This window comes from Sebastes fasciatus, chromosome 9, assembly GCF_043250625.1.
Source record: "Sebastes fasciatus isolate fSebFas1 chromosome 9, fSebFas1.pri, whole genome shotgun sequence".
Lineage (NCBI taxonomy): Eukaryota > Metazoa > Chordata > Actinopteri > Perciformes > Sebastidae > Sebastes > Sebastes fasciatus.
Genome location: NC_133803.1, coordinates 27,419,999 through 27,433,910, shown reverse-complemented (window position 1 = coordinate 27,433,910; position 13,912 = coordinate 27,419,999). Strand labels below are relative to the sequence as shown.

General features: G+C 42.0%; 1 protein-coding gene across 2 annotated transcripts in view; it reads right to left on the bottom strand.

The window, feature by feature from the left end:
• slc24a3 (solute carrier family 24 member 3) overlaps window positions 1-13,912 on the bottom strand; it is a 102,472-nt gene that overhangs the window by 63,532 nt on the left and 25,028 nt on the right. For both annotated transcript variants that reach the window (XM_074647002.1, XM_074647001.1), the window contains exon 2: window positions 2,043-2,168. In XM_074647002.1, coding sequence (XP_074503103.1) covers window positions 2,043-2,168 — 126 coding nt within the window. The remainder of the gene's footprint in view (window positions 1-2,042; window positions 2,169-13,912) is intronic.

The window sequence follows — 13,912 nt, the reverse complement described above, 5'->3', positions numbered from 1 at the left end:
GAAAACACTCACACACTCCGCCGCCATGGGGAAAACACACACACACACACACACACACACACACCGACAAGCCCACAGAGAAAACAAACATACGGCATGAGAGCCCTTGGAACACACCGAGGAAGAGACAGGGATACGAGCACGGTGACGCTGACAGGCAGCATTCAGTCTAACGGGGGAGCAGAGAGGATTTCTACCTGGGAGAAGTTTGTGTTTTTCATCAGCGTTTCATCTTAATGTCAACATCCCCCCTCACTTTCTCTCTCTCTCTGTTTGTCTTCAGCTGCTCACCAGAGGGAGCGCTGCTCATTTCTCATCTTCAGTTCAGCTTCTCTGTTGCCAGCTCTCCTGAGTCTGGATAGTGTGTGTGTGTGTGTGTGTACTATTTTCTTCCTCTGGAAACTTGATATTTCTATCATCATACAGTATCCTAAGGAATACCAACTTAGAAACCACCACTTAGGGCTGCTTGATTATGGCAAAAATCATCATCACAATTATTTTTGTCAATATTGAGATAACGATAATTTAACACGATTACTCGTTGACTTTGGAGACAGCATGCATTTAGAAAGAACATTTTGTAGCCTATATTTTAAAGTTAAATGCATCAATCTGGTGCAAAATTAAGAGCACTAAGTGATGAGGTCCGGGCGGTGAGGGGTGCTATAAAGCGCCATCTTCACCCCAGGCCTTTCCAAGCTAGAGCCGGTCGCACGGAGGAAATGCACCTGGAGAGAGCCAGCCAGCGCCGAAGAGTTCCCACGAGGGGATCCTCCCTCACCGAATTAATTGCAGAGCCCTACCACCACCACATTATGAAAGATGAAGCCATAAGAGTCACCAAGTTACAAGACTCCCCAGACTAATTCCCAAAGCACCCGCAAAACTGCGCTGCCAAGCAAAAAGCGTCTCGGTGCTTTTGTGCTATTTGCACATATTTAAATGAGGTAATATGCAAACATTTGAAGCAAAATTGGCCCCTTTCTATGCAAATGAGCCTCACTGTAAAAACAGTCCAACTCACAAAGATCAGCACTAATAGCCACACGCAGTTACAGTGAAACTGAAGCGCATCTATAAAGAGGTGTCACGCCCAGAGCAGTGATCATGGCAGCAGTGATTGTAGACAGGCGAAGGCATCGTCATGCTTCGCTCAAACTCACTTATTTTGGGATGCAGTGACAGTTGTGTCATGAAAAATAAATGAATAAAGCAACCCTACAGATGTTATTTTTGAAAATGCATGAGAAAATAAGAGTCAGTGGTCGTGTCTATAATGTTAAATCCAGCGCTACATATCCACCAGGTCTGGCGAGGACACCAGGGGACGTGCTGCTCCACTGCTCAACGAGCGGTGACATAACCTCTCGTTAAATGCACCTGATTGGTCCTTGGTTTTCTGCTTGTTATTTCAAACAGAAAAAAAACATGGTGGCCTGCTCGTAAACTTTCTGTTATTCCTTCTAAACAATCCACCAAAATCTACCTCTGAAAACATTTTAAGCGGGAAACAGGCGATGCCACTGCTGAGTCTTGTGTCATTTTAGAACTAGATCGGTTAGTTTAACAGCTTGGTCCAAGTTTTGTGAGCGGGACGCAAAAATGTACGTGTTTGGGAAGTATTGAGCATACGTCTGGATTAATGAGACTTTTTATATGCAGTATATGATTATACTGCACGAGTTGTGTGAGAGTTTGTAAACGTTTGTAAATGTTTTGATATATTTTTGCTGCTGTTAAACCTCCATTTACTTCAATTCACAAGACTTTTTTGATTCTTTGTTTACCCTGGAGGCATGCGAGAGCAATAAGCTGCCACATTAGCAGTCCATAACCATATCCAAAGAATACAATATGGAAGCCCAGCCACACCCTGATAAGACATAGCAAGAGATCTGAAACTCCACAATCAGATAAATAACCCACACTGGTGTTTGCATTAGGAGACACTGAGATTAATTCCTCTACCTCTCTTGCAAAGACACGCGGGTTATTTAATATTTTACATTCATCTCGCCGAGCATCTCAGCTCGTCTTACCTGGTTCTGTGCAGTTTTTTATCGGCTCAGCGTAGAACTTTGACTCGTTGTCGTAGACTTCCTGTAGAAGGTGACGACTCTCCCACCTCGCCCCCTCCTCGACCAAGGAACTGGGAACTTGATATCCTGAGAGAGAGAGAGGCAGAGATGGAGGAATTGTTACAATGCTTTCATAAAAAAAACGTATTCACTGCAAACAAACCACCAGACAAACCATTAGTGGCAGCTCTGTCCCAAGGCAGTTGGCTCAGTGAAAGACATTGAATGCATCACGTTGCATTCAAGAAACTTGGTTTTATGTAACAAAACAATCCCTTCGATTTTTTGGGGTAATTTCTGCAGATGCATGTTGTGATGCCCCTCGTGCACAAACAGACTAATGGCCGTGATGCACGAGCTCTCGGCTCCGCGGTTTAATTGACATTCCTGAATACTCTGAACCGTTCGTTCTCCCCACAGAACAAAGGCAGATGAGACATGCGTCTTGTGTCACCGCGTTCCTGCGGGAGCATTAGCGCGGCGGCACGCTGAGCGCCGCGAGGCCGATCATTCCAGCTCAGTCATCTGGGTCACAGTATCCTCAAGCGCCCCACCTCTGACCCATCTCCTCTCCCACCATGCAACAGGCCCCGACTTAGGTGCAGAGCACGCCGGGGCTTCTATAAATAGAACCGAGCTTGACTATATTTAACAAAACGCAGAAACATGCAATGTTTTGCGAACGGCCATGTCACAGGCAGACGGGGAAAAAAGGCAGCGAGCTAGAAGAGGATGGAGTGACGGTTGTAGCCGCTGTAGTACGGCAGTATTATGGCGCTTGGAAGCATATGTTTATCTAATAACTGTGAACACCAACAACTGTCCTTAAGGCGAAAAGCAGATCTAAGTCATAGAGGTGAAATGCAACAAAGATGTGGATCCCTGAGAAAAGTGTTGCCTCCTCAGTAAGTGTTTTCATTGATTATTGTATTTTTGTCCTGTTTCACATTGAAGGTAATGTTGTATAACCACCTTCACTAAAACATGACATTTACTGTAAAGGGTCAGTACAAACAAATTACTATTTTTTGTGTCCTCTTACCTTTTTGGCAGCCATGTTTTGGTTTAATTTATTTTGACTAGGGCTGTCAATTGATTAAAATATTTAATTGCAATTAATCGCATGATTGTCCATAGTTGATCGCAAATTAATCACATATTTTATCTGTCCAAAATGTACCTTAAAGGGAGATTCATCAAGTATTTAATACACTTATCAACATGTAGGCAAATATGCTGTCTTTATGCAAATGTTATGTAATATTTATTATTGCAAATCAATTAACAAAACAAAACAATGACAGATATTGTCCAGAAACCCTCACAGGTACTGCATTTAGCATAAAACATATGCTAAAATCATAACAAACTCAAGCCCAACAGGTAACAACAGCTGTCAGTGTGTCAGTGTGCTGACTTGACTATGACTTGCCCCAAAACTGCATGTGATTATCATAAAGTAGTCATGTCTGTAAAGGGGAGACTCGTGGGTACCCATAGAACCCATTTTCATTCACATATCTTGAGGTCAGAGCTCAAGGGACCCCTTGTGAAAATGGCCATAAAACTGAGCCCTCTACTATTTTCAGCGCTTTACCTCGCCGTCAGACAGCCCTTTCTGACGAGGAAATGAAAAAAATGAAAAGTGAATTACAAAAACACAGGAGTTGCCGCTCTACCGCCGCATCGATCGGTTAGTTTGTTTGTGTTATTGTGTGACTTTCGGATCCGAACTAAAGCGGCGTCCACAGCAGTACATTTGCTCAGTCTCCGTGCTGGTACTCCCGTCTGCTTCTCCAAACTGGGAGCGTGACATCCGCCATCTAAGTTACCGTATGTAATACATCGAGTATGGATAAGGATATAAATGTGTACACATGTAGCAGGGTCATCATGCAGGAACCTACGTCAGGTCACGTGGGAAACCATTTTTAGGAGGGCTTGGGAAAATAGCATTTTGACGCTATGTACTTCGACCAAAATTTTGATGTTCACATTTGAATACATAAGGAACACTACTGGGAAGCTACAGAATGATATAAAAACCTCAACAACAAAAACGTGATAATTATGGACCCGCCATAATGGAAAAACACCATAGTGCCACTAAAGGTCAAAACCTCCACAGGGTACCTTTAACCTGGCTTCTCCTTTGTATCTATTATTCTCCTTTTTTATCTATTATTAATGTGACTGCTGTCTATAAACAGAATTACCCCACTGGGACATTACTGTTGTGTTAAATGTTGCTGATCAGTGAGCAGGATGGCTTTATGACAGTATTTTTTGCATCAGTGAACTGATGAAATGTGATGTGTAAAGTATCATATTTGCTGGATTAGCCCCAAATAGATATTTCCCTCTTATTAGAAAGAAAGCTGCACCTGTGCTCTGTGAACAGGGACACTGTTTCTGGAGAAGGATGTTGCTGTTAAATTATTTAATGTATTGAATTTTTTTTCAATGCTGTGAGCATCACAATACAAAAACTCGTTGGATGCGTAAATGTCAGAGACATCTCGAAACCTGGACAAATAAAACCGAAATCATCTGCATGACTAGATACAATGAACAGAAGCCTTTAACATCAGCTGCAAAAAAGAAATGTTCATTTTATGTTAAAAAACAAACACAATGCACAGCTGTGCAGGGGGCACTTGCTTACAGTCTGTATTGTTCTACAAAGAGAACTGAAGGGTGAAATCTGCCAAGCTGCATCAGTGCCAAAGCTTCTATACAGCTGTGACGCCTTTTGCCCTCTTTACTGTATGCTCTTCCCCTGAGCCAATCCTTCTCTCTCTCTGTCTGTCTGTGTCTGTGTGTGTGTGTGTGTGTGTGTGTGTGTGTGTGTGTGTTTACATGCACACTCTTATTCCACTATTATTCCAAATGTGACATTATTCTGAATTTGATACGGGTCACGTAAACAGCATATTCTGTTTGGATATTCAGAATTAGGCCTTATCCCGAATGGAGCATTTTCATATTAAGACTTGTGGGATGTGCTGATATTATTCGGGTTTTAGGAGCATTATTTAGACGTGTATACAGAACGTTCGGAATATGCGTCTAAGTTGGGGTTTTTACAGCCAGCTGTGTGCGTCGTGCACAAACCAACTAGCAGACAGTTTGCAGAGATGCATGCCCAAAAGAAAAGCCCACATTTCTGGTCGGAGGGAGAAACACACCTACTCTTAAACATTATGAAAGACCTGGATATCAACAGGTCTTATATGTGCAAATTAGGGGTTTAAGAAAATATCGAAAGAAAATCAAATATGAAACTGTATCGATCTTAAAAAACACTGCATTTAATTAATATTTTACATGCAAAGATTAACTCAGTCAATACTTTAATTCATTGGCAAAGAGATGCACCCTCTCAAAGTAGTATTATGATGTTGGATGTTACAGGGACTGTTATAAATGTAAATGCAGATCCGACTGTTCTGATTTCAGATTGTATGCATGTGGTGGTTCTTTATGCTATGACAGTTTTCCCAAAAATGTGATGAAAAAAATCACCATATATCGCCTTATATTGAATTGTATCCCCTGTATCGTGATGCGTATCATATCTCCAGATTCTTGCTAATACACAGCCCTGGTGCAGCAATATCGCAACGCCGACCTTTTCAAGAAGATGGTTGAAGGAATGAAAGAGGGAGGCTGTCCGCCACTGGTTACATTTATCGTGGTGTAGGAGTCAAAATGTGTATTTAGCCTGTATTGTTTATCATTGTTTGTTTAGGCTGCACACATTCTTTTGGTTGGCACAGGTGTGTGGTTTTCATTTGATTTACCTGTGTAATTGGACGGCAGGATTCAGACAATGAGGGTGAGTTAGGCTTGGATATTTTCTGTGTCACGTCACGGTTATTGTTTGTGATTCTTTTCACTTAATAAACATCATAACATACATCTGGACTTAGTATGGATTTATGCGTGACACAGTAGAGAGCCTACTTTAGCCTCTTAGCTACTTTTTGATCAATAGTGGTCGCTACACGGAGTATGCATGTAAACGGGAATATTAGTGGAATATTCATTTTCATTAGCCATGTAAACAGCTTAGTGTGACTATTGTCTTTTTTCAGAATGAGGGCAAAAAACTGAATATTTTGTGCATGTAAATGTAGTCATTGAACAACTTCACAGCTTGAAACACACTCAACATACTCCTCAGGATTCCTCTCTACCTCTCGTCATTACTTAATAGCTTGAATATGCTCCATTAGACAGCACACACAAACACACACACTCACACACACAGGCAAGAACCAACACAGTGACAGTACACACACACACTCACTTGTGTGAGATGTGTGCAGACACACTGAAACACAGAGAGACCTTGGTGAGTGTCGTAGGTGGCTGGTGGTCCAGTGAAGCAGAATGCATCACCGCTGCTGAGGTTACTATGGTGATGTGACGTAATAGATAAGATGCAGGAGGTGGGAGGTGCATGACATAACACTGAGTAACTCACGCACACACACACACACACACACACACACACACACACACACACACACACACACACACACACACACAATGACTAACCAAACTACAAGCACATGCTATCAGATGTGCTGTGCAACACCGTCAGTCACACTCTGGCTCATATCAGCGGCTCTTTATTGTAGCAGTTCCACATGGGAGACAGGAATGTGAGCCATGTTGGGGTGCAACGGATCACAAAACTCACGGTTTGGATCGCATCATGGTTTTGAGCCACGGCTCGGATCAGCAGGACAAAAAGGGAAGGTATAAAAAAGTATAACTTTCAGAGATTCCCAATACCGATCGCCCATCGCTTATGAGCCATATCAGCCGATACAGATTGGTGTTGTGTTGTTTTGTTATAGCAGCTGGTATACAAGGCTTTACACTATTTATTTTCACCACCGTCCCGAAAAATAATTTCAACTGCCCCAAAGTCAGTGTGAACCTTCAAAAATTATATCCTTTTACTTTGTTATAGTCATCTATAGTCAAATATATTTTTATTGATAAAGAAACTTGCCATTTGTAGTTCTAATTATGTATTATAAGCTGCTTAGAGCTAGTGTTAGGAAGTTAAACAGGTCATAATTTCCACTCTATTATCTATTTCATCTCCTTCAAACAACTGTATTTCTTCAAGTTATTCAAGATTACATGTGAACACATCATGATAGCTACATAATTTACCTTCACCCAATACTCATTTTTACTGCATAGAGCCTGAACGCACCATAATGTAACAATGGAACCAATGTATCGCGGATGCTCAGGTTCAGGCAAGATCGCAAAATAATTATTAAACATGTGTATGAAACAAAAATTTGTATAACAAGAGATGAATGCATACGAATTTGTCAAAAAAAGAGGCACTTCAAAAAGTGAGTATAACCCCCCCCCCCCGCTCTCTGCTTGAACCCTACTAAATAAAGTAGGGCCATAGGTTTTGCTCTTCTGGAACTAATAGAGTTAATGGGCATTAACTAATTAACTAGAGGGCACCCTGGACTTCTAACCCCCAAAAGGCACAACTAGACCAAACTGTCAACCATCATATCAAATTTGAAGTTCTTAAGTTAAACAGTTTCCGAGTTCTGCTCCGGAAAAGAAAGTGTGACACGCGAATGGACTGACGGACGGACGGAAAGACGGACACGCGGAGCTCTATATACCCCCGATTACGTTGTTGCGGGGGTATAATTACAATCCAAGCACACGTCAAATTGTATTGAAGTCTATGGGATCTTTGGTTTTCTATCCCCCAAAAGGGGGCGCAGCCTTTTCTTTTTAAAAAAGTACCCACGTGTGCCGGTGTGATGTACTGTCATTTCATCCTTTGCTCATGTAAAAAATATTGATAAATACACCTTTAAAGACAGTCAGAGGAACACATAGTAATATCAAGAGCAAGGTAACTATAGGTGAATGAATGTATGTGTGTGTTGCTGGATTTCCCTCCAGATTTCAGGCAGTATGGAGTCAGCCAAGATGTGCTATACCTGCAGGAATCACCCACCTCGTAGATCTAGGTCAGCAGTGTGTGTGTGTGTAGGAAGAAAACTTCAGGGGAACCAACACCAAGGGAGCTGAATGAACCTCAAACATACTCAACTATATCTTGACATTTTTATACATCTTTCTTCCCACTACGTTCATCCATTCCATGCATTCATCTCTCCCTAACACACTGTCCTATATTGGCCAAAGTCTATACGTCCAAGCCGACCCCATAACGTCAGTCCTCACTGTCACGTCTAATTAGCTACTTTATCTTCATTAGCGTCCCTCGGCGGGCATGTCTGTGTGCATGTGAGTACATATATGTGTGCACACATATCTCCACCCATGAAGTATGTTTCTATGTGAAGCATGCATGTGGTGTGTATGTATTTGTATATTGTATAATTGTGTGCAGAGCCATCACTAGTCTATTAAAGTGCTATGTGTGTGCGTTAACAAGTTCTAGCTACAACCTCGTCCCCGGAGAGAAAGGAATCAGGCCACGAGCACATGGCTCCAACTATACGGCGCTATAACATGCTACACGTGATTCCAACATCCTTGGCTCCCCATCAAAGGACATGCTACTGTAAATCTAGGTTACTGCTTTTGTATGCATTGAATATTATACATTACACAGATATACATAAATATACATACATGATTATATAACTCATTATATTAGCATCAGGCACCTGGGTTGATCAAAGGAATAATTCATGTTGGGGAATGAAGGTCACCGAACCCGTAGTGTCATGTACGGGTGGGAATCACCAGAGGCCCCACGATACGATATTATCATGATACTTAAGTAGTTTGAGTTTATTTCCTTTTATCAACTGCAAATTATGCAGTTTGTCAATAACATGAATCTAAAACAGGATCGTTTAGAGTAAAACGGATTTATAATATGGCAAAAATGTTTCTGCGCCAAAAAAACATCTTCTTGATGGGTAATATATTATACTAGTTCATTGCTTGCTTGAGGTACTTTTTATTATTTCAGAAGATTCTATCTTGTTTTCTTTTACTTGAAATGTAGGCCTTAAGTTCATTGTGCTAGGACTCATTTTATTTATGAATAAAAGCTATTGGATGGCTATTTGTTTTCCATACAAGTTCAATGGGTGTCGCCTCGGAAAGGGAACGATAAATGAGTGTCGTGTGCAAAAACCGATCGCTTTATGTACACGACAACCGACGCTGCGTCCGGGACGCCTCACGACGCCTCACGACGTCCGGGACGCCTCACGACACCTCACGACATCCCGACAGAAAGTCTAGCTTGTTTGATTTTCTTCATTGGCGTGAATATGACCGGCAGAGCTTTAGATATTTTCCAAAGTTAAAGTCCCTACGATTGTATGATTCAACTTTTTCCCATGGTCTAGTAAACAAAAATCACAAGAAAATCATACTATCTAATCATCGGGATGCACCGATACCAATACCAGTATCGGGTATCAGGTCCTATACTGTGCTCATGTACTCGCAAAACGGCTCCGATACCATTTTACGTCAGCGTGACGTTAATCTCACGACGTCCGGGACACCTCACGACACCTCACGACATCCCGACAGAAAGTCTAGCTTGTTTGATTTTCTTTTTTGCTTTCCATGATGTGTTCCGTCATTGCCGTGAATTTGACCGGCTGAGCACAGATGCACACAGCTGTAAACAGAAGCACATGGCTACTTATTATGCAGAATGATGTCATTGGACCTTCCCAGCGCAACGGCTGCCGGACCTCGCATTAGGATATTCAATCTAGGTAATGTCAAAGTAAAAAACACCACCGCCGTTGTGTCTTTGAGCATGGAGCATTCCGTTGCGTGCCTGCTTTCGCTTCTCCCTGTGAATTATATTTTTATCGTTTTCCCCCGGAGCCTCATGGGCCCCTTTAGATGGTCGGGCTCGGGGGCTTGAGCCCCGGTAAGGGACCGACGTGTAGTCCGTCATGTGTCGCGGCCGAGTCACAACAAGAATTTATGACTCTCAATCGTCTAATCTGACATAGTTACCATCGTGACCGTCAAAAATATCGTGTAGTCTGATCCTAGCATAAGGTACACACTAAAAAAAAACACTTCTTAATATTATATTCCATTTCTGTCAATAAATCCACCCAAATGCTACACACACCCTTTAAAAGTGTCCTACTTTGAAAATTTACAATACATTTGTTGTTTCAATGAGATGGAATTTTGTTTGATAGACGTAGGGGTAGGCTATATAGGATGCATTTAGACAGTAACTGGACCTCTTTGACTTTTAATTGAATACCCTTCATCTAAAATAATTAAAGCTACTACTTATCTACTACTTTAGAGATTACATGTCACGCTGTGTCCATTAGAGTGCATGCGAGAAGAAGATGTGCCACACTTTGCAGCTGTGTGTGAAATCTCCACTGCTGCAGAACACAGTTTCACAGTCATGTTGAATGTTGAGCTAATGTGATCGGTCAGCTGAGTCGGTACCGGGAGGATATAATTACATGACTCTTTCCAGTAATGTAGTACATATTATAGTTTGATTTTTATTAGAGGTCGACCAATTAGCGATAGGACATTTTACAAACTATTGTTATTGGCGGAACTTGGCTCTGATAGTGGCCGATGGCTGCACAGTATCCATCAGTCACGTGTAGAGGTACCTCACTGTTTTGCATGTAAGCTTCATTCACAAAGTCAAGGTAGAGGGGGAGAAAAAAAAGTTATATCTCGAATATATAACGCAACATTATCAGCTCTTTTCCCAAGATACAAGACAGGCAGACAAGGAGGAAAAGAAAGCATTCACTGTTACTTTAACTTGCCAAATTGGCTTTTTCTCTTCCAAATAATTCAGACATGTAACTATCCATTCATGAAATGAAACTGCACACTTTAGGATCCTCCTTAACCCCGGGAATATGCACCAACATTAATGTTTTGTAAGAGTGGCATTTAACAATGTAACAAAACACGTTTATTCTTTGATTTTTGGGTTACTGTAAACATTTCTTTTTAGAAATAATGCCTTACAATGACTGATATATTTGACTTCAGGACATCCCTGACTACCAAACATGCTGAAAATCAAACATTTTAATGTATTAATTTAGATATTTTCCAAAGTTAAAGTCCCTACGATTGTATGATTCAACTTTTTCCCCATGGTGTAATAAACAGAAATCACAAAAAAATCATAATATCTAATCATAGGGATGCACCGATACCAATACCAGTATCGGGTATCAGGTCCTATACTGTGCTCATGTACTCGCAAAACGGCTCCAATACCATTCCACTCCACCTCCCCGACGGTGTCGGTGAGACAGGCCGGTGGTGGCCCGGCGCGCGCAGGCCCCAACTTTCATTGCGCCACAAGGTTTTGCTTGCACCCTCTGACTAGCGTTAGACTCCTTGGTCCGTGTTTCAAGACGGGTCGGGCGGGTTGCAGATATCGCTGGAGACCCCTGGCACCTTTTTATATGGGCCAAGCCCCACCCTGGGGGCACGACGTGGTTGGTGCGCACTAAGGACAGTCCGCCAGCAGGGAGCCCCGTCCCTCCCCGGTGGGGGGAGAGGGCGCAGCGAGCACTTTGGCCACGGCCCCGGGAAGGACCTTCGCCCCGAGCCTTTCCAAGCCGACCTAGAGCCGGTCGCGATGCACCGCCTCGTATGGGGGACTCCCCAGCCTGCCGTGTGTCGCTCACACCCTCCAGCTGGCTGTTAACGAGGGTCTTTTGGCACAGAGAAGTACTGGTATCGGTACTCGGTATCGGCGAGTACCCAAATGTGAGTACTTGTACTTGTACTCGGTCTGAAAAAAAGTGGTATCGGTGCATCCCTAAATACACCACTGAAGTCTTCCTATATGTAGAAATTGAGTGAAAGGGAATCAACGTTTATTCTCGCAGCATCAACGGTTCCTGCTGTCAGCGGCAGCACCTTACCACTCAGAATCTACTTTTCCAGAAAGTCAAGCAGTCAGTGCGCTGTTGCAAATCCCGACTGTCACACTGCCAACCGAGATTCAGAAACACTCTATCTGCGAGCGCTCAGCTACATCCACTCAATATCTCAGAGCAAGAGCTCTGTAAAATTCAGTAGGCACTGCAGCGAACTGCATGTCACTCTCCGACTCTCTCAGACACACACACCAGCTAAACCGCCGTGTGATTGCCAATAAATCAATACGACTATGAGCGGTTAGAATGAGACTGGTCCCTTGTGTTTTAAAGAAATACTCTATGTGTCAAAGGGAATATATACTGATGACTATTTATAAATTATATGCAGTGTGTATTTATTCATATATTCATAAACTCATGTATATGGGTAAAAAATTCCAGCTACATAAAAGCTCAATATATGCAAAGCCCCGTCAGAGGGTTTCTTTAATTGTTGCTTAACGAACGCGACAGCTCGTTAATAGTCTCATTAGAGCTGACACCGTCAGACGCCACTCCTGCTGTGAGTGTGTAAGAGTGCTGTCATCTCAGACGCTTTCTATCGCCTCTCGCTCTCATCTCTCTCTCTCTCGGTGTTTGTGAAGATGCAGCCCAGGCAGGAGGCTCAGGGAAGAGGGGTCACGATGGGGGGGGGGGAGACGGGGTGGGGAACGATCCCCTCTCCTCCTGTGGAGATCTACCTGAGCTCAGCCGACATGTGCTGTGGTCAACTGTCATCTGTTCAGTGTCCTTGAAAAGGACATTCATACACAATACATGAGGTCGGTCAAATATAACTTACAGTAGCATCTGCCAATGTGAACATTTCAAAGCTCGGTTACTTTGGCTGTCAATCTCAGTCAAAATCTATTTTGAAAATGTATTATTAATATCTTAACTGTTTCTTCTCTTTTAAAAACAGATTTGACTGAACAATTTTTATACTTCAGACAAAATCATTTTTGAAGGTGGTAAATCTTCCGTTGTCTGACTGCTTTCCGCACCAGCTGCCATGAAAAGCGGATATCTACCTGCAGCAGCTAATTCAAAGCCGGGATGATAACGTGAACGTGACTGACAGGAGTACCATCTGATATCACCTGGAGAAGGAGTTAGGAGGAGTACTAATCTACCACCAGGCTGTGGTATCTTCTGCCATAATACCATCATACAATCTTTATGCTAAAAAAAAGGCAACAGCAAGCTATTTAACAAACATGATCTTGAAAGAGTGAGAAATATGGAAAACTGTTGATGCCTTTAGTTTAATAGTGCTTTTTTAACACTATCAATGGCACACTGTGCTTTACATTTGTTATGATTTTTTAGCCAATTCAGTGAAATTCATATGTGAAACACTCTTGATAACTTTATAAACAATATATTATTAATAATAATAATAATAGTTTTCAAACTTATGATTATAATGACACATCTGACTGATGACCCTTGAGGCCATTACACACTTTTTTCGTGCAATTAATTTGCAATGTATTTTTTTCAAACTGTTGTTTTCATCCTGAATACTTTCACACAGAACGTGAATATTATGCGACGAAAAAGCAACATACTTTTTAATTTATATTCTTGTAATAGGAAGAAGAAGGAGAAAATCACCAAAGAAGCAAAAAGGATAGACATCCTGTGATCCAATGATGACACTTTTGAGGAAAGTCCTGTTTCATATTTAGGAAACATTAGCGCTTAAAGAGAAATGAGGGATACCCTAATAATTTCCGCTCCGTCTCATTTTAATGTGACTTTTCTGACCTTTCCCGCAGACAAATGAACTAAATGTGCTCTTTCTTTCTGGCCCACAGCAGATCCGTGTCTCTTTGGATGACCAAACTCATCCAGTATACATGTCACATACAATAACCAACACCATAT